The sequence below is a fragment of the Lithobates pipiens genome, unplaced genomic scaffold (genome assembly GCF_037356315.1).
Source record: "Lithobates pipiens isolate NorthernLeopardFrog02 unplaced genomic scaffold, aLitPip1_a1.2 Scaffold_10, whole genome shotgun sequence".
Classification (NCBI taxonomy): domain Eukaryota; kingdom Metazoa; phylum Chordata; class Amphibia; order Anura; family Ranidae; genus Lithobates; species Lithobates pipiens.
In genome coordinates, this window is record NW_027507686.1 from 23,643,697 (window position 1) to 23,665,147 (window position 21,451).

Here is a 21,451-nt window from a genome sequence, read left to right on the forward strand (position 1 = left end):
AGCCCCCCACCCAAAAAAACAGTCCCCCAATTACAGAGCTCCCCAATCATACAGTTCACACTTCACATTAGAGCCCTACCCTTTGGCTCCAGCAGCACAGTAGAGAGGCAGAGAGGGAGAAGGTCTGGAGGAGAGGAACTTCTGCCTTCTCCTGAATGCTGATTGCAGCCCCAGGTCCTCAGTTTCTGGTAATGGATTTGGTGACGGGCATCGCCAACATCACTAAATGTATTTTGTTGATACCTGAATCTAATCTGATATTGGTGTGTTGCAGTCCCCATGTAGGGGGACTCAGGCAGAGACAGAGGGAAGCAGCGCAATCATTCAGTCAGTCTATGTGCTGACAAGGAGCATGCTGATAGAACCTTTGAGCAGAGAGATGAGCTCACCACTCTGCTGCTTCTCCTTTGGCTGTACAGTCACATATCGGGATTGGGTTCATGGCTGCCTAGGCTCCAAGGAAGTGGGTTGAATAATGCTGGCATCAGAAATCTAGTGGGAAAAAAAAAAAGTACTGCAGGAAATCTTTGGATTGAAGGTGAATTTTCCAACAAAAGCATTTTTTTTAACCTTTTTGTTATTTTCAGCTAGAGTTCTGATTTTGATTTTTCAGCCTTTGTATACACTAGCCACCATCCCAGCTTCAGAAACCAAAGATATTAATTGGTTGTATTTATTGATTCAAAAGTAATAAACTATTGCTTCGATCAGAGTTCTTTAAATATGAATGAGAGATCTCTTTATCTATAACATCTCGTTCTATTACTCACCCCGGTGTCATGCCTATTTGTCTCGTACCTGTCTGTTTTATCCACCCATCCATCTATGCCTGTCTCTTCATCTGTCTATCTATATCCCTGTCATGTATCTTCCTCAACCTGAAAACTGATCCCTTTTTATTTAAAGCTCTTCCTTTTCACAGACCAAAGCGATTTGGTTTATTGGTTTTCCAGTAAATGCTTAACTGTGAGCTGTCGTTGGTGTGGATGTTACAGAAAAAGCATTGTGTATTTTATGCCGCGTTCAACTCCATAAAACTTTTATTGGCGCACAAAAAATCTGGGTAGGTCCCCGAGTATAGAGGTGGCAGGAATAGTGAGGGAAGACAATGAAAATGTTAGAGAAGGCTGTCAGCTGTTGGTATGAAAATGTGGTGGAGATCTAGACCAGTGGTCTCCAAACTCTGGCCCATGGCCGAATGCAGCCCTGGTTTTGCCTTTATCCGGCCCTTGTGGGACTATTCTTAACACTGATATGAGTCGTAATTACACGCACTGACCACAACAGTGGGGTAATATTCCTTCCACCGGCACCAAGGATGAGGGACCATTTTTTTCACTCTTCTACTAACACCAATGATGGGGCACTATTTCTCCTCCTACTGACCAAGGACATTGCAGTTGTTTTACTCACACTTACCACCATAGGCGTGTGCACAGGGTGTACCAGGTGTGCCCAGGTACACCCTAATCTCCCTGTGTGGTGCAGATTCCCCCTGTTTAAACCCCTGATATTTAACCAAGGCCCCCTAATAGGGCTCCTAAAAAGTATACACGTGCACACCCATAAGTGTTTGAGCTTCGAGGTGCACACCCTAATGCAATAGGCTGTGCACACCTATGCTTACCACCAAGCCTGAGACATTGTTTACTCCCACGGATGCTGGGGCATTTCCTACTCCCATTGGCCATAGTCTGCCCCCAAGTCTAAAGGACAATAAACTGGCCCTTCGTTTGGAGACCCCTGATCAAGACCAACCATTCTCAACCAAGGTTCCTCCAGAGGTTGCTAGCTGTGGCTAATTGACCTCCCATCTGATGATGTCTTTATATTTTCAGGTCTATAGCCACTTGTCAAATACCAGGAGTGCATTATGTACAGAGTGCAGAGTTATGGGGTGTGCTACATGCAGAGTTCAGCCTTCTTCCACAGCTACTTACCTCTGCATCCCCCATCCACATCTCATTTTCACCCTTCTTCTTCTCTAGTACCTCCCTCTTCACTGTGGGTGGCTTCGCCTCTCTCACTTGCAGGGAGATCATCTAGTGGGTGTGGGAGCATCTGCACTGCACCCCGGGCACCTGCCTCTCCCTTGTCCACATCCTGCATTCAGTGGCAGCCACTCAGGAGATCAGATCTGTGGAAGCCTTTGGGAGACAAGCTGTCACTTCTAAACACAGAAGCTGGACTTTACAAGTGATAGTAGTATACAGGGAGTAGAGGGCCTGAGCTTGAGGTGGTAGAGTGAGTTCCACCAAGTTCCAGCTGAAAAAAGGCCTTACTCAGGGGCATATTTATAAAGCAGTGAATCTGACATTAACCAAACATTCCAAGCAGGTGAACCTTCTCAGTGCATGGGTTTAAATGACTTTGGAGAGGTAACGAAAGTAGCACTGTAACCCTAGGGCTGTCCTACTGGTAAAGGAGCTGTAATGGTATTTGGATGGGGTATCTCAGAACACCTTCATTGTCACCTCCAAATGCATCTCATCTTCAACTTTTCCTCTTTCTGTAGGGGTCCCCCGAGGCTCTGTCCTTGGACTCCTACTGTCTACTTCTACTAACCTCCTGTGGGGTTCAATACCATGTCTATTCTGATGACACCTACATCAATCTCTCTACTCCTCACCTCACCCCTTTAGTCTCCTTTTAAATTAATATTTTACTAACATATCAGTATGAATGTTTCACCACATCCTAAATATACATTTTTCTAAAACTCAAAATCTTCTCTTCCCCAACTTTTCATTCAATATCAACAAATCAACTATCAGTCCTCCCTCCCATGCCAGGGGGCCAGGTGTAATCCTGGACTCTGAGTTCTCTTCTTTAGGCCCCAAATACAATCATGTCCAAATCTTGGTGCCTCCAACTCCATAACATTTCTAGAATTATCCTTCTTATCCAATGACACCACCAAGATACTTATTTGCTATCTTGCTTATTACCTGTCACCCCTGTCTGCAAATCCCTCTACTGGCTTTCAATTGCCCCATGAATAAAATTCAGTTTGCTAACAACATAAAAAGCAATCCACAACTCTGCCACAAGCTCCATCACCAATGCCGTCTCAAAATATCACCCAAACTGCCCTCTCCGCTCCTCCCAAGACCTCTTTCTCTCTAGCTCCCTCGTCATTTCCTCCCATGCTTTCCCCGAGGACTTCTTCAAAAACTTCTCCCATCCTCTATCCCAGGGATATGCAATTAGCGGTCCTCCAGCTGTTGCAGAACTACAAATTCCATGAGGCATTGCAAGACTCTGACAGCCACAAGCATGACACCCAGAGGTCTGCTAATTGCGTGGAGGTCTGTTAATTGCAGATCCCTGGTCTATTCCAATATTTTCAGAGCTTTCTCTGAAATATTTCTCTTTCTCTGAAACTTGCTACCCCAACCTGTCCAATTACAGTATCTCCCACTCTTTCCACTTTTTAGGTGATCCCCAAATCTCATCTTCATCTAACAACTAAACTTTTACTTTCCCTCCTAAACCTTTACTTCAATTAGACCCTGTCGAGACGGTTTCAGTACAGGAGGCTCTTCAGAAGCCGCTCTCTGTACTATATGGGACCCTACTTAGGACTGATTCACTTAAACTTGACAAACTTTGGGATTGCTGGAAGGCTCATATTCCTTCCCTAGTTAAGGAAGATTGGGAAGACTCACTGGAACAATGCCCCAAGTTGGTTATCTCGTCTAGAGATAAGTTGATACAAATTAAACTGCTCCATAGGGTATATCACCCGCCCGTTAGGCTCCATAAAATCTACCCGGACAGGAACCCCCGTTGGTCATGTTGTTTAGTTTAGTTGGGTACTCTCTTTCACATGGGAATGCCCCAGGATACAGGCCTTTTGGAGGGAAATATTTGATTTGTTTAATGTCAAATTAGAATTACCGATTCCCCTGTCACCGGAGTTGGCCCTCTTGCGGATTCCTGACAACAACCTAAGGCCCCATTACAATAAACTGCTTATAGCATACGTCTTATTCTATGCCAAAAAAGTAATTATTTGTAAGTGGTCTTCTCCTGATCCACCAACTCTGTCCTCCTGGCTAGCCATGATTGACGCTGCATTGCCACTTTACAAGTTGCCATATATTAGCAGAGGGTGCCCTTGGAAGTTCAATAAGGTGTGGCAGCTATGGATTTCATCTTAAGAGAAGTTCCCCAGTTCTGTCTCTACTCTGAATGCTAATTTAGTTAGACCTGGGCCCTGCCTCCTATCCTCACTATCTCCTCCTTTCCACGCCAGACACCCCCTTTCTCTGTACCTATTCCAATAACGGGCCTTCACCAGATTCCGTCATGATGTACCTTTCCCATGGTTTTTAATGTATTGCATGTCACAATATGTTGGTTGATTTAAGTTGTTTGTAAATGTCTACCTGATTGTTAAAAAAAAAAACTTTTACTTTCTCCGTCAACTCTTCTGACCACCATTATTACCTTTTTTCACTTGCCGCTCCCCTTTAGATTGTAAGTGTCCTCCTAACCCTCCTGCGTTGAATCGTATTGAAAGTGTACAATCTCCCTGTACATTGTAAAACGCTGAGAAAACTGTATGTAAATCATGTAAAAAATAATCAGGATTCTGAACAGGCAGCTTCTTCACGCTGAAGGAGTTACCACTGCTTCCTCAGTTTGGAATGAAATGGATCAAAGATTAAGGTGGCATGCCAAGCATTAACCATCCAGATACAAATTTATTGCCATATAAAAGACTTGGACACAGAGCCCAAACCACCTGCTGATGAGCTCTGCTTTTCAAGACTTGCATGGTCCAAATTCTGCACACTGTATTTTCAGGTCCAGTCCAGTCCATCCCGTTTCTTACACTCAAATTATCCTGAAGGAAATAATACCTGGGATTCCTGACCATGCTGTATTTTACCAATATCATCTCAATATTGTGCCCTTGCATACATCAAATTGTTATATAATACAAACACAAAAATATTATATAAAATAATGAGAAGTCGTCCATACCATATGACTAATACAGTATTACAGAAAATGTGCTGAGAGACATAAAAGTCCAAAGAATTGTGAAGAATATGCCAATCCCTGATACATCTCTTGGTTAGCCTTGTATACAAGGATAAATGTGCGGCCAACTGCACCTTTCAGCAGCTCGATGGTATGCCAGATAATCGTTAGATTGGTGATCTTTCTTCTATAATGTACGTCCATTATTTCCTGACTTTGTTTTCTGTGCTGCACATCAAGCTTCCATGTTTCCTGAGCACTTGAGTGAAAGTGGAACCGTTTTTAGTTTTGGACAATTTAGAGTAGTGGTCTCCAAACTGCGACCCAGGGACCGGGTGTGGCCCCTTGCTTACCTTTGTCTGTCTGGCCTTTGGGGCACTTTTTTTCCCTCCCACTGATGCAAGACCCTATTCCTCCCACCGACACCAACAATGGGGCATAGTTTTTGTTACTGACATCAACAACAGGGTACTATTTATCCCACTGACACCGATGATAGGGCACTATTACTCCCATTGATACCAATGATGGGGCACTATTCCTCCCACTGATACCAATGATGAGGCACTATTCCTCCCACTTAACAAATGATGGAGCACTATTCTTCCCCCTGACATCAATAATTGGGCACTATTTCTCCCACTGATACCAATGATGGAGCACTATTCTTCCCCCTGACATCAATAATTGGGCACTATTTCTCCCACTGAAACCAATGATGGGGCACTATTCCTCCCACTGATGGCAATGATGAGGCATTATTCCTCCCACTATCATCAATAATTGGGTACTTTTCCTCCCACTGACACCAATGATGGGGCACTATTCCTCCCACTCATCCAACGATGGCACACTATTCTTCCCACTGATATCAACGATGGGGCACTATTCCTTCCACTGACACCAATGATGAGGCACTATTCCTCCCACTATCATCAATAATTGGGTACTTTTCCTCACACTGGCGCCAATGATGGGGCACTATTCCTCCCACTCATCCAACGATGGTGCACTATTCCTCCCACTCATACCAATGATGGAGCATTATTCCTCCCACTGATACCAACGATGGGGCACTATTCCTTCCACTGACACCAATGATGAGGCACTATTCCTCCCACTATCATCAATAATTGGGTACTTTTCCTCCCACTGACACCATTGATGGCACACTATTCCTCCCACTCATCCAACGATGGCGCACTATTCCTCCCACGCATACCAATGATGGAGCATTATTCCTCCCACTGATACCAACGATGGGGCACTATTCTTTCCATTGACACCAATGGTGGGGCACTATTCCTCCCACTGACACCCAGCATGGGGCACTATTCCTCCCACTGACAACAATGACGGGGCACTATTCCTCCCACCAAAACCAATGACGGGCACTATTCCTCCCACTGACTCCAATAATGGGGAACCATTCCTCCCACTGACATCAATTATGGGGCACTATTCCTCCCGCTAATGCAAAAGATGCACTGTTTAATCCCACTGATGCCAGAACAGTTTCTACCCCCACTGGCCACTGTCTGGCTCCCTTGGTTTAGAGGATGCCTAGAACTTCTGACAAGTTCTTTTTTGTCTGTGTCCTGATTCTAAAATTTTTGGTGGATGATGTTTCCAGGTCAAGAATCCAGTGAAATTCAACCCAAAAGAGTAAGAAGGCACGGGCAGCAATAAAAGCTCAGACAAAGGTTCTAACCCTTCCCTTCTGTAGCCTAAAAAGTTTTGGTTGAAACGGCTCATTGTTCAAAAAGGAGGAAGCAATCAGAATTGATTTTGCAAAAGACAGAGAAGTGCAAAATGAATCCTGATTTGTAGCAATGGGAAAGTAGAATTCTAGCCAAAGTGTATCAAGCCTATCAATCTGTATATTTGGCATGAAGCATGAATGCGGTATTCATAAGCAAACCATTCTTACCTGGAGATCCTGCCAGTAACAGCACTTCCTGTTGCAGGATGACAACGCTAAACCACTGCCTAGCAATGATCAGCAGCATTGTCAGCCTGCCTGCGTTCACCCTTCAGTTGGCTGCTGGACGGCATGCAAGATCTGCCGGAGGCGCAGCCTATTCTTTTTATGGTCTATCCCCAATGGTGGGATTTTACCCTGACTTCCTGTCCTGGGAAGAAAGTAAGAAGAAACCCTCAAGAAGTTAAGGTAAAATCCTACTTTTGGCAGTTGTCTCCGGAACAGCTGTCCTCACTGAAAGATTTCATATCTGCCCGGAGTTCTCCTTTAATTGAATACATGTTTTTTACTTTTAACATCCACTAGGATCCCCGTCTGCTTTCAGAATTCCATTCACCAAGTGTCATCCCTATGTTTCTTGTATGACCAAATATATAAATGCCGGTCATGTTTTAATGGACTGACAGGAGCGCTGCTTTAGTATTGGATTTGCACAAGATTGTGCCTATGGACTGCATTCTTTACTATTATTTCATTTAACTGAATACAGTAGACAGGAATGAGTGCAAGGCTTGTGTGCATTCCGGAGGAAATCAGGACAAATGCTCAGAATGACTTTTTCGGGTTCTGCGCTCCCCACATGGCGAGAAAATGTGACAAGGAATTGCGGCTGTCAAAACAATTCCTATTCTGTCCTTATGAATGAGGATGTCACCCCCCCCCCCCATCTTCTGCAGGAGAGCGCAGCGTTATCTGCATGAGCGCACCCTGAAAGGCACCAAACGCATGAAAGGAGAGCGTCCATTAACTCAGGAATAGACTTGACAAATGATTTCTATATCCCTCATTGGGATCTAATCCACAAAGTGGGGACTGTGAAAGGAAATGGACATGTCGCTTCTAATGATGTGTTTGGAGGAATGAGGCATAGATGGGAAGGAGGGGGGGGGGCTCTCTGATGTTTGATTCGGTCATTTAAATGCTGGTGTGATCTAAGGTGGGGCAGACAGAGGATGGAACACACATTTTCTTTCCTTAAAGTTTATACATAATAAATCTGGATCGTTTGCTATTCTGCCTTATTTAACAAAGCCACTGCAAGACAGATTGCTGAAAGATTTGGTAACTTCCTTCCTTCCTTTCGTTCTTTCTCCTTCCCTCCCCTTCTTCTCTTTTCTTACCTTTATTTTTCCATTTCCTTCCCTGCCTTTTTTCTCTTCCCTTCCTTCTTCTCTTCCATTCCCTTCTTGCTTTTTTCCTTTTCTTCCTTTACCCCCTTTCATTACTCTCTCTTTGTCTCTCTTCTTCCTTCTATTGCCTTCCTTTTTTGCCTTCTTCTTTCTTCTCCTCTGGTTTTCTCCACTCGTCTTCTCCTCTCTTCTTCTCTCGTCTTCTCCTCTCTTCTTCTCCTCTGGTCTTCTCCACTTGTCTTCTCCTCTCTTCTTCTCCACTCGTCTTCTCCTCTGGTCTTCTCCACTCATCTTCTCCTCTCTTCTTCTCCTCTCGTCTTCTCCACTCGTCTTCTCCTCTCGTCTTCTCCATTTGTCTTCTCCTCTTTTCTTCTCCTCTCGTCTTCTCCACTCGTCTTCTCCACTGGTCTTCTCCTCCCTTCTTCTCCTCTCTTCTTCTTCTCTTGTCTTCTCCTCTCTTCTTCTCCACTCGTCTTCTCCTCTCTTCTTCTCCACTCGTCTTCTCCTCTCTTCTTCTCCACTCGTCTTCTCCTCTCATCTTCTCCTCTCGTCTTCTCCTCTCGTCTTCTCCACTTGTCTTCTCCACTCATCTTCTCCTCTCTTCTTCTCCTCTCTTCTTCTCCTCTCGTCTTCTCCACTCGTCTACTCCTCTGGTCTTCTCCACTCATCTTCTCCTCTCTTCTTCTCTCGTCTTCTCCTCTCTTCTTCTTCTCTTGTCTTCTCCTCTCTTCTTCTCCTCTCTTCTTCTCCTCTCGTCTTCTCCACTCATCTTCTCCTCTCTTCTTCTCTCGTCTTCTCCTCTCTTCTTCTTCTCTTGTCTTCTCCTCTCTTCTTCTCCACTCGTCTTCTCCTCTTTTCTTCTTCTCTCGCCTTCTCCTCTCTTCTTCTCCTCCTCTCTTCTTCTCTCTTCTCCCCCCTCCTCCTCCTCCCTTCTTCTCCTTCTCCTCCCTTCTTCTCTTTCTCCTCCCTTCTTCTCTTCCTCCTCCCTTCTTCTTCTCTTCTTCTTATTCTTTTTCTTCTACTCTTCTTATTCTTCTGCTCCTCTTCTTCTTCTTATTTTTCTCCTTCTCCTCTTCTTCTTCTTCTTCTTCTTCCTCTTCCTCTTCTTCCTCTTCCTCTTCTTCTCCTCTTCTTCTCTTCTTCTTCTTTTTATTCTCCTACCCGATTACCTGAGCTCCATATTTCCCTCGGCAGAGACGTGCTGTCTCTCTCTGTACGGGGTCCCGGCTCTTTATTGGATAGATCGATAGCAGCGCAGCCATTGGCTCCCGCTGCTGTCAATCAAATCCAATGACGCAGGCACTGGGGTGCGGAGCCGAGTTGCTGAACTCAGGAGCGCGCCCGCAAGGTACCCCCCCCCCCACAGGGGAGAGCTTCTCCTAGAGCATTATCTGATGTGAGGAGCCGCCGAGGGACCCCAGAAGAGGAAAATTGGGGCCACTCTGTGCAAAACGAGCTGCACAGTGGAGGTAAGTATGACATGTTTGTTATTTTAAATAAAAAAAAATGAAGGCTTACAATCACTTTAAAATCATACACCTTTTCTTCCCTTTCCATCTTCCTTCCCGTTTTTTTCTCTTCTCTTATTTTCAATAAAAACCTCACCCTCCACATTCTAAAATAATAAAAAAAAGAAAAAAAGAAAAAAAAAGGCATTAAGCACACAAATAATTTCCCTCCCCCCTTCTTCCCTTCCTTCCATATTTCCTCCTCCCTACTTCCCTTTCTTTACTCTTTCATAATTTCCTTTCTTCCTTTTCTTCATTCCCTTTCTTTCTCTTTCACTCCCTCTTCTTCCCTCCCTTCCTTCCAGCCTCCCCCCCCCCCCCCCCAAGTAAAACGCACATCTGTAACGTGAACTTATCAGCGCCGGCATACAAATTGTTTCTCGGATAGTTCTACAACCGGCTACATCTGTACTATCTCGAATACAAAGGACACGACAGCCATGGAAAGTAATTAATTCTACATAATAAGCATGTGATATTTTCTTAATCTATCCCCAGCTGGGATTTTGATTGGGGTCAATTTGGTCGGGTTAAATGGCTGCCCTCTTCAGCCGCAGCTCTGTGATATTTTATTAAATACAACATAAACTTCACGCACATCAGAAATGACGCTCAGAGAACCGATTACATTTTACATCAGATTAAATACATAGCTCCATTAATTTCATATGCCGCCCCCCCCCCCCCCCCACACACACACAAACCCTCCCCCACACACATTTAAAGTGATTGTAAACGACTACCTTGTAAAACAAACCGTTCTGTTTAAAATAGAAATGAAATGCAAAGCATTTGTGTATAGATATGAAAAAACATTATAAATATATGTTTTCCCCTTATTTATAAGTGATCACATTCCCTCTGTTCTCAGCTTCATTAGAGCTGGGGGGGGGGGAGAAGAAGCAGCAGTACAGTGAGCTTCCCAGTGAATGGCTGTACGGTGGGGTGGCTTGTCAGGACAAGTCTGATCATGGGGGAGAGAAGGCTGATTTCCCAGCACAGCTAGAGAACTGACCAGTGTGCTCTTTTGCTTAGTGTGGTCAGTTTTTAATAGGAAAACAGAGGGACTGGCAGGAACACTGGGGTTTTTACACAAAGGAAGCAATACAAAGAGAACCGGAGACTTTCTCATACGAGTACATGGTACAGCAGAGGCACATACCAGGAATATGAAGTGTGGGGGTAACAAATGCTTTAAGCTTTGCCAAAGTAATTAAGTGATTACTATGGGTTGTGTGCGGTGGAAAGAATAACTCCTAAGGTATTACAAGGTAAGGGCAAAATATAAAGGGAATAGAGGGTGAGTCCAGGAGTGTCATCGGATTAAAGCTGATTTCCGGGCACAAAAACTTTCAGTTAAATATTTTCCTCAGTAGCCAAAAAGGATGTAAAGTAAATCCACGGTATGTGCCCCAAATGCCTTTGTAAACCCAGATATTACATTGCAAGAGTATCGATGACTTTGTAAGAGTAGCAGGGTGGAGAGAGTAGAGCCGTGGGAGGGGCCCAGCAGGCTCCACCCACTAAAGGATGCCTGTAGAAAACTGCAGGAGGGGGCGGAGACCAGACCAGTCCCCCTGCACAAGGAGAGAGAGCAGCAGTGAGCGGTCTTTATTATAGGAAGTCTCACACAGATTGCTACACAAATCCAGAGCTTTTTTTCAGTGGGAACATGGGGGAACCCAGTTCCATCACCTCCACCACTGAATGGGCTGCAGGTGGGTCTATTGATCCTGGCTGCTGGGGGATCTTCTGTCGCTGTGGGATCATATGTTACTGGGAGGGATCTACTGTTGAGGGAGGGGTCTATGGTTTCTGGTTGCTGGGAAATCTACTGTATTATTACATTGGGGTCTATTGTTGCTGGGTGGGGTTATTGTTGTTGGAATAGTATTTTGTTGCTGAGGGTCTATTGTTGCTGGAGGGGGGCATAATCTGTTGTTGCTGGGGGATATATTGTTGCTGGAGGGGGGGTCTATGGTTGCTTCAGGGATCTATTGTTGCTGAGAGATCTACTGTTGCTGACTGCAGAGGATCACTCTCGGAGGTGGGAAGGGAACAGAGAGAAGGGGTGAAGTGGGGAGTACCTGCACCTATTCTCTATGAAAAAAAGCCCCGTAGGAGCTGTAGCTATTACAATAATGACCATAACCAAGCGTCTTCCCTTTTTGATAGTAACAAAAGGTGTCACTTTTTTCGGCATGGCACCATTCATAGAACACCTTGCATCTTTCTCAATGAATGCAAAGCATTCTCTGATTGGACAAGGTCAGTAGTGATGTCAGTGACCCTCACCTCCACTTCATCCAATCAGAGAACACTTTTCATTTATTGAGAAAAAATGCATGGTGTTCTCTGATTGGTGGCATGCCAAGTGAGCTGCTTCGCGTGGTTACTAGGTAGAAGGGCAGCCTTTTGGCCCAGCAACTGGAAGACCAGGCATCACATTATTATTATTATTATTATTATTATTATTATTATTATAATACAGGATTTATATAGCGCCAACAGTTTATGCAGTGCTTTACAATATAAAAGGGAGACAATACAGTTACAATACAATAAAATACAAGAAGGTTAAGAGGGCCCTGCTCAGAAGAGCTTACAATCTAATAGGTTGCGGCAGGTGGTAAAAAATGTTACAACTGTAGGGATTGAGCTGGTGGAAGTGGTAAAAGATTTGTTGGAGGTGTGATAGGCGGCTTCCCTAAAGAGATGAGTTTTCAGTGATTGCCTAAAGGCAGATTAAGTGAGAAATAGCCGGACAGGTTGAGTTAGAAAGTTCCAGGGTGGGAGAGGCTCTGGAGAAATCCTGGCGACGAACATGGGAGGAGAAGAAGACAAGGGGGCTCGAGAGCCGGACGTCTTGAGAAGAACGGAGGGCACGATTTGGGTGATATTTGTAGACAAGATCGGTGATGTAGCTCGGGGCAGAGTTGTGAATGGCTTTGTATGTTGAGGTTAGTATTTTGAATTTTATTCGCTGGGCGATTGGGAGCCAGTGGAGGGATTGGCGGAGAGGGTTGGCAGAAACTGAGCGGTTGGTAAGGTAGATGAGTCTGGCTGCAGCATTCATGATAGACTGAAGAGTGGATAGCCTATGGCGAGGGAGGCCTATGAGGAGAGAGTTACAATAGTCAAGGTGAGAGATAACAAGGGAGTGAATGAATAGCTTGGGGCTTTCATTAGTTAAAAAGGGGAGAATTTTGGAGATGTTACTGAGGTGTGGTCTACAAGCATTTGACAACGATTGGATTTGGGGCTGAAAGCACAGGTCAGAGTCTAAGATTACACCTAGTACCCTGGCATGAGGGGAGGGATTGATGCTTGCATTGTTGGTTTTGGCAGAAAAGTCATGGAGAGGGGCATGGGTGGTGGTGAATCTTACCAGCTCAGTTTTAGAGAGATTTAGTGGTACGACATCAATGCTGATATGTCCGTTAGTAATATGAGAGGAGACTGAAGGAGTGAGGTGAGGAGTAGAGAGATAGAGTTGGGTGTCATCAGCGTAGCGATGGTATTGGAAGCCGCGGGAGGTTATCAAGTGACCAAGGGAAGAAGTGTAGATAGATAAGAGAAGGTCCAAGAACAGAGCCTTGGGGGACCTCCGCAGAAAGGGGCAACGTAGAGGAGGAGACAGAGTTGTAGGTAACACTGAAGGAGTGCTGTGATGGCTAGGAGAAGAGAACCAGGATAGAGCATACATTCTGCCAAGCTGGCTCAATATAAGTATGGAAAAAATATGATGACTGAAGTTCATCTATCAGATCTCTTCACCACAGCGACTCTGCGATGCAGCAGTTTGCGCTAATGCCGCGTACACACGACCGGACTTTTCGAGGGACTAGGTCCGACAGTCTTTCTGACGGACTTTCGGTGAAGTTCCGACGGACTTCCCGAATGAACGGACTTGGCCACACACAATCACACCAAAGTCCGACGGATTCGAACGTGATGACGTACGACCGGACTAGAATAAGGAAGTTCATAGCCAGTAGCCAATAGCTGCCCTAGCGTCGGTTTTTGTCCATCGGACTAGCATACACACGAACGGATTTCTCGGTCCGGTGGAGTTCTGGTGGGAAAATTTAAAACATGATCTATTTCTAAAGTCCGCCAGATTTTTGGCAAGCAAAGGTCCGATGGAGCCCACACACGATCGAATTGTCCGACAGACTCGTTCCGTCGCACCTTTACTGTCAAAAAGTCCGGTTGTGTGTACGCGGCATAAGAAAGTTTTTTTTTGTGCTTTTTTTTTGTGCTTTTTTTTTCAGCATACACTACTACAATGCAATGGTGTGAACGCCCACCATAGGAAAACAAAGGCTCCTCTTCTTCAAGTAAAACATGGAGTTTCCTCTTGTCTCTCAACTGTATCATAGTTGGAAGTGGGCTCCATCCTCCGGGGCCCCATAGTCACACCACTGGCACAGTCTGCTCTCCTGGAGCTTGTAGGTCTGCCTGTGCCATTCTGATTTGATTCTTAAGCTGTGCGTGCTCAGCCTCTCTCCCTGGGATAGCACAGAGCCAATGCATGGTGTAACAGGCTGATTAATGTATACTGAAAGTAAAATGCCCTTGCAGTCAATATCAATCAGTCAGTCCAGCTCGTACGGTCCTGCTGCAGTTTGTATGATGAAGTGAGCACCTCGCAGGCTATGAAGAGCACAGACACCTTCCATCAGCTTTTATGAAGTTTTGCTCCACAGTGGTGTCACTCTGTTTCCAGGGAATTGAACGGCAAATGTGACAATTTTGACAATGGACAACACCTTACCGTATTTATCATTTTGTGTTAAAGTGGGGGTATAATCCAAACCATTTGTTAAAGTGGACCTACATCATCTGGATCAGGGATCTGCAAACTTTTTAAACAAAGGGACAGGGGGGACTGTGGCCGGCGGGAGTGGAAATCAGTGGAAGTAAACATCGCCACATTTGGTATTAGGGGGAAGAATAGTGCCCCATTGTTGGTATCAGTGGGAGAAATAGTGTTCCATCGTTGGTATCATTGGGAGGAATAGTATCCCGTCGTTGGTATCATTGGGAGGAATAGTGTCCCATCATTGATATCACTGGGAGGAATAGTGTCCTGTCGTTGATATCATTGGGAGGAATAGTGTTCCATTGTTGATATCATTGGGAGGAATAGTGCTCTATCGTAGATATCATTGGGAGGAATAGTGTCCCATCGTTGATATCATTAGGAGTAATAGTGTCCCATCGTTGATATCATTGGGAGTATTAGTGTCCCGACGTTGATATCATTGGAAGTATTAGTGTCCCATCGTTGATATCATTGGGAGTATTAGTGTCCCATCGTTGATATCATTGGGAGTATTAGTGTCCCGTCGTTGATATCATTGGGAGGAATAGTGTCCCATTGTTGGTATTATTGGGAGGAATAGTGTTCCATTGTTGATATCATTGGGAGGAATAGTGTTCCATCGTTGATATCATTGGGAGGAATAGTGTTCCATCGTTGATATCATTGGGAGGAATAGTGTTCCATCGTTGATATCACTGGGAGGAATAGTGTCCTGTCGTTGATATCATTGGGAGGAATAGTGTTCCATCGTTGATATTATTGGGAGGAATAGTGTTCCATCGTTGATATCATTGGGAGGAATAGTGTTCCATCGTTGATATCATTGGGAGGAATAGTGTCCCATCGTTGATATCATTGGGAGGAATAGTGCTCTTGTGACTTTCTGCAGACACGAAACACCCACAATGCTCTGAATGCCCGATGACGTGTATTGATTATGACGAATAGTGAATTTTCATGATCAGTCTACTTTAAAACCTATGTATTTCTTTATGTTTTCTAGTGGTGCTGCACAGGACGGAGGTGAGAAGATGAGAAAATGAGAGCAGATGGACTCCTGACGGCGGATGGAATGGTATATTTTTTTTTTGCTGGTCTCAGGACTGATCGGAGAGGAGTAATTATGAGGCTGACATGCATGTTCTCCTTCATTTTGCTGTTTGGACTTGCCGGCCTCGTTGTTTTCATCCACCTACAAGATCCCGTGGAAATGGTTCACCAGCAGGGATTGGCTCCAGGTCAGACTCCCTCTTTTTTTTGCTTCTTGTCATTTTATGTTATTTTTAGAGTGCAGCTCCAGCCAAAGTTGGTAAACTTGGGGAAGGGTTAGATCCTCTGTCAACTTCCCAGATGATGGGAAATCTCTTGAACAGAGACACTATTTTAGTAAAATGGGGAAAGCTTAGAACATCCAACAATGCTTTTGTCCCTGGTGACAATCGTACGCCGTAATTTTTGTATCTGCATCACAGAGATGAGAAATAATCTCCTATATAGAGTCACAGACAGTAATTAGAACCTGAGAGGAATTTTAACTCTTCCTCACTTTATCCAGACTGAAAAAAAATATGGCTGGAATTAGGCTTTAAGGTTATGTCCTGTGAAAAAAGGCTTGTCAATGTGCCTGTCTGTGTTTCCTAAAGCAGGCAATCTGTATTTTCTTAATGCCCTGTACACATGATCAGACTTTCCGACGTAAAATGTGAGATCGGACTGTGTTGATAGAAATTCTGATTGTGTGTGGGCTCCATCTGACTTTTTCCAATCGGAATTTCTGACACACAAAGTTTGAGATCTGGAACTAAAATCCGAACGTTTAAATTCCTATCGTGTGTATACAATTCTGACGCACAAAGTGCCACGCATGCTCAGAATAAATTCCGAGACCGAAGCTATTGGCTACTGGCCTCTTTATAGTCCCGTCGTACATTTTCCGACAACTTTGTCTGACCATGTGTATGCAAGACAAGTTTAGACCAAAATCCGTCTGAAAAAATCAGACGGATTTTGTCGTCGGAATGTCCGACCATGTGTACAGGGCATTAGTCTTCCATGCTGCATGGGAAAAAGTAAAGGCATGGTCTGGCATAGTTGGGGGCTTATGAGAACTTATAGTCATCAACTTTCTATTTGCCTGGCTATGGTGGACATCCTTTGTCGGTGTTGCCCAAAATAGCCAATCTGAGTTTTTCCCTTACTCTCACATGCTGCATAGAGAAAAGTAAAGGAACAGTTTAACATAGTTGTGGGCTCACACAGGATTTTGAGATGGGAGATTCCAGATTTGCTTTTCCATGTGATGTTAATTCATTAATGTGGATCTGTTACGAGAGAATTATGGTCATCAACTTACAAGTTGACTGCTAGTGATGGACATGCTCTTTCTGTGTTGCCCAGTCAGAGTCTTTTCCTTACCCTCCTATGCTGTATGAGGAATAGTAAAGGAACAGTTTGACATACAGGGCTTGGACAAAAATTTGGAAATGCGTGATTTGCAGGTGTAAAAGTGATAATATGTTTCGCATTGAAAGCGGAAGTGATGTAACATGGGACGGCAAGCGGCATAAACTCCAAACATACAAAGAACAGTAGACACAGTGGCGTAACTAGAACCTTCAGGGCCCCGATGCAAGAAACCATGAAGGGCCCCCCTGAACCCCAGCCAGGGCCTTTCCCTCCGAGTCCGGCGGTGGAACTCCAGGGCGTGGTCACAGGTATGACCTTTGTGAGCCCTGTAGTTCCACCACTAGTATCAGTAGTTTTTATTTTTTTACATTTTTAGGTGTCCCATTGGGGGACTGTCCCTAGGCAGAATTGGGTCCTCGTCCCCAGAAGAGATGAGGTCCTTTTCTCCAGGGCAGATGAAGTTACTGTCCTCACGTGAGAAGGGGTCCCAGTCCCCAGGGGGATATGGAGGGGTATGTAATAGTGTGTGCTAGCTGCCTATGCTGCTGCCGGCCATATGTAGAGGGGGCTGTATGGGCCCCCTGCATCACAGGGCCCAGTTGCGGTCGCGACTGCTGCACCCCCTATAGTTACGCCCCTGAGTAGACACACCAAACTGGATTAATAATGGTCCTGGCCTTGTTTATTGGTTTTTGCAAATATAAACAATTAAAGAGGAAGTAAACCCTGATTCTTTGATTCCCTGCAAAGGTAAAGCATAATGGACTACTATGCATCGCTGTGATTTGCCGGAGCAGCGATGAAGTCACTCGCGCGCATGTGCACGGGAGCCGACACTCGCGGCATATCGCCGCGATCTGCGGCTTACCCAGTGCGCCTGCGCGCCGCTGTCTACGGCGCATGCGCCGTAGACAGCGATGGCTGTCTTCAGGTAAATATCTCCTAAACCGTATAGGTTTAGGAGATATTTCTTGGACCTACAGGTAAGCCTTAATCTAGGCTTACCTGTAGGTCAAGGTGGTTTCTAAGGGTTTACAACCACTTTAACAGTTCACCATAACTAATTTAATCAATACTTTAAAACTGTAAACAATATCGTTGGGGCGTGCTTCAAATATCCCTCTGGTGACTGGAAAAGACCCCCCTCAGCCTCTTGCTTAAAGTGGAAGTAAGCCCTCCTATCATTTTCAGTCAAGGAAGCCGCCATCTTGGCCTCTAATATTTCTTCAACTGCCAAAATGCTGTACATGTGATCAGTTATGACACCAGCCATTGGATGGTTTGAAAGTTTGGTTGAGAGCACAACAAATGTGAAAGTTAGCATTTCTGACGTGCCGGGAATGTAAGTGTTTTTTGAAACTGGGTTTACTCCCGCTTTAAATATTGTCCTGGTATTTTCTGGAGGGGTCAGCTAACCTTAAATTACGTATCCTAGAGTAGTGTTTCTCAACTCCAGTCCTCAAGGCGCCCCAACAGGTCATGTTTTCAGGCTTTCCATTATTTTGCACAGGTGATTTGATCAGTTTCACTGCCTCAGTAATTACCACAGCTGTTTCATCTGCGGGAAATCCTGAAAACATGACCTGTGTGGGCGCCTTGAGGACTGGAGTTGAGAAACACTGTCCTAGAGGACCCACCAGAACATTCCGAATCAACTGACCTTTTTTGACTTATCACCCCCCTCCCCATACTTGCTGAGTTTTCAAAGAGGGCAGATTGTTGTTGCCCTCTTAGCTGGTGCCTCTGTCACTGCAGTTGCCGATTTATTTGTGGTGTCGTAAGGCACAGTATCAAAGTTTCCAGGAAAACATTATCTGCGAAGCATAATCGTTGTCAACACGGTCAACTGACCAAAAGAGACAAAAGGACATTTCGCAGGATTGTGACTAGGAATAATATTTGTAAATTTCCAGGAGAATTCAAGCCATCTTGGATGCCAAAGGTGGTTCAAACACCATATTAGGTAACAATTTTGTTCTTTTACTTGGTGTTTCCATATGTTTTTCCAACCTCTGTAGTTGGGGCTCACATTGGGTTTAAAAAGGGGAGATCTCAGTTTTGCATCTCTACATGATGTTGATGTGGAACTGTTATAAGAGATTTACAATCATCAACGTACTTTTTAGTTGCCTGGTTGAAGTGGTCATCCTCTGTCTGTACCCAAAATACCCTATTAGTATTTTTTTTTTACTCTCCCATGCTGAATGAGGAAAACACAAAGGAACGGCCTGACATAGTTGAGGGCTTGCACAGGATTTCAAAATGGGAGATTGAAGCTGGGTTCACATCTAAGACGCATGCGGGGTCCGGTGCGTGTCCCCGTTCACCGCTTGAGGTACAATTTCAGCCCCAATTTTTGGTTAAATTTGGACATGAAACGGACGAAAAGATGTACAGGACCTGGTGCAAATTCGCACCGGAGATATGTGAACCAGCTCCATAGAGAGCCAGTCACAATCTCTTGCTATTGCAAATTGGATGTGGAGAACAACACATCCAATTCGGACTAGTATGAACCCAGTCTTAAGGTTTGCTTTTCAATGCAATTTTCATTTAATAATATGGATCCCTGACTGTTGTGGACATTCTTTGTCTGTGTTACCCAAAAAAGCCAATCAGAATCTTGCCCTTACTCTCCTATACTGCACGAGGAAATTTAAAGGGACAGTCTAACATTTGGGGGCTCATACAGGATTTTGAGAACAGAGATTCCAGATTAAATTTTCCATGTAATGTTGATTTATTAATGCGGACCTGATCTAAGAGAAGTACGGTCATCAACTTACCGTGGTGGACACCCTCTACTTACTGTGGTGGACACCCTCTATCTGTTTTACTCAAAATAGCTAAAATGCTGCACAGGGAAAAGTAAAGGAACAGTCTGACATAGTTTTGGGCTCACACAGGATTTTCGGATTGGAGATTTCAGATTTGCTTTTCCATGTAATGTTGTTTTACTAATGTGGATGTGTTATGAGAGAATTACTGTCATCAGTTTACTAGTTCTCTGGCTGTGGAGGACATCCTCTGCCTGCGTTACCTAAAACAGCTCATTAGTCTTGCCCTTACTTTCCCATTCTGCAAGAGAAAAAAATAACATGATAGTCTAATGTAGTTGGGGGCTCACATTCTCTCTCTGTGCTGCCCAGAATAGTCAATCCAAGTCCTCATTGAGCTGAGAGCGGTGACCTATTCGGCCAGCTCCTGGTCCCATGGGTGGGGGTAGATTCTGCGCCTGAAGCGTCGGCTTCTTCTTTGCATATATTTTAATGTCACAAGGTATATTTTAATAGGAAAAATTTCCCAAGAATCTCCTAAATGAGCAATTGTTGAGCTATGCCCTACTTTCTTTGAAGCCTATGGAGGAGAAGAGATGAGATCAGTTGCTAACAGCTTCTGCTATGTGATTAAATTGCGGCATTTTGCAAGAGTAGATCAATTGCTCAGTTGCACTACTGAAGATCTCTTATGTAGCAGCTCACATTCAGGGCTCGTATAGACAACAAATGCAGCATGCATTGTGTTTGAGATCACTTTGAGATAATTCTGGGTTCCATCAGAGTTCTTTTACAGGTCCATATACCTTCAGTTGACCTCCTCCCAAACTTTTTGAAGCTGATGAATTCTTATTATAAATAGATAAGAATAAATTAATAAGAAATCTTATTAAAAAAAGATTTTAAATTGTATGGGCCAGAAGGAGTTTTGATACTTAACCAATACCCATGGACTCAGGCCAACAAATCCAAGTTTGAGCAGTCCAATTGAGCTACCTAAAATGGCCCAATTTAGCCCTAGCCTCCTCCTTTGGTTGACTGTTTCAGTGTATAATTTTGTAGGTTGTTGGTAAATCTTTGTTCAGTTTTTGAGAGATTTAATTATAAGCAGCAGAATGTTGTATCATGTTTGTGGTCGATGAAATTGGAAAGTTTGGAATTAAGGAGAGAACCTCTTTTGTCTGAAGAATTAGACGAGTCTTTCTCAACCATGGTTCTATGCAGCCCTAGGGTTCTTTCAGAGGTCGCTTGAGCAATGAACAACATCTGCCTCTCAGATGGGTAACCATTACCAGCCATGATGAATGATGGGTGGGGTTGGGGGATATGTCCACAAATGTAAAGAGAATTCCTCTAAGTGACCATCACACTAATGTACTGTCAACAATTGACATATTAATTATTAGCCAGGGTTCCCTGAACCTGGAAACTTAATTCAAGGCTTCCTCCATGTTAAAAAGGTTGAGAAAGGCTGCGTGGAACTGTGGAAAAATCAAGAAGTATTCAGTTGAAAGGAAATCATTGTTTTATTGGTGTTAGTCTTTGTAAAAACAGGTGACATGTTTTGGGGAACGCCCCCTTCTTCGGGGTTCTTTGGTGGATGATGTCTGTAATTTTATCAAGATGGCTGCTAAGGATTCTTCTGGATGCAGTGAATGATTGGCACCTGTGCTGTAAGGGCTGCATTACAAAAAAATAATCAGTTCTACACCCCCTTCATGCCCGTTTCGTTTTTTTCTTGTGATAATCCCTATGGGTGAAATAGATGTATGTCCACCTTTATTCACCCACATCCAACACAGAGTTATTGCATTCAGTTTGGTGAACCT

At 44.3% G+C, this 21,451-nt stretch overlaps 1 protein-coding gene across 1 annotated transcript in view; it reads left to right on the forward strand.

Annotated features, from left to right (window-relative positions):
* CHST8 (carbohydrate sulfotransferase 8) overlaps positions 1-21,451 on the forward strand; it is a 541,346-nt gene that overhangs the window by 149,566 nt on the left and 370,329 nt on the right. Inside the window, exon 2 of the mRNA XM_077452763.1 lies at positions 15,443-15,677. Coding sequence (XP_077308889.1) covers positions 15,479-15,677 — 199 coding nt within the window. The 5' untranslated portion in view covers positions 15,443-15,478. The remainder of the gene's footprint in view (positions 1-15,442; positions 15,678-21,451) is intronic.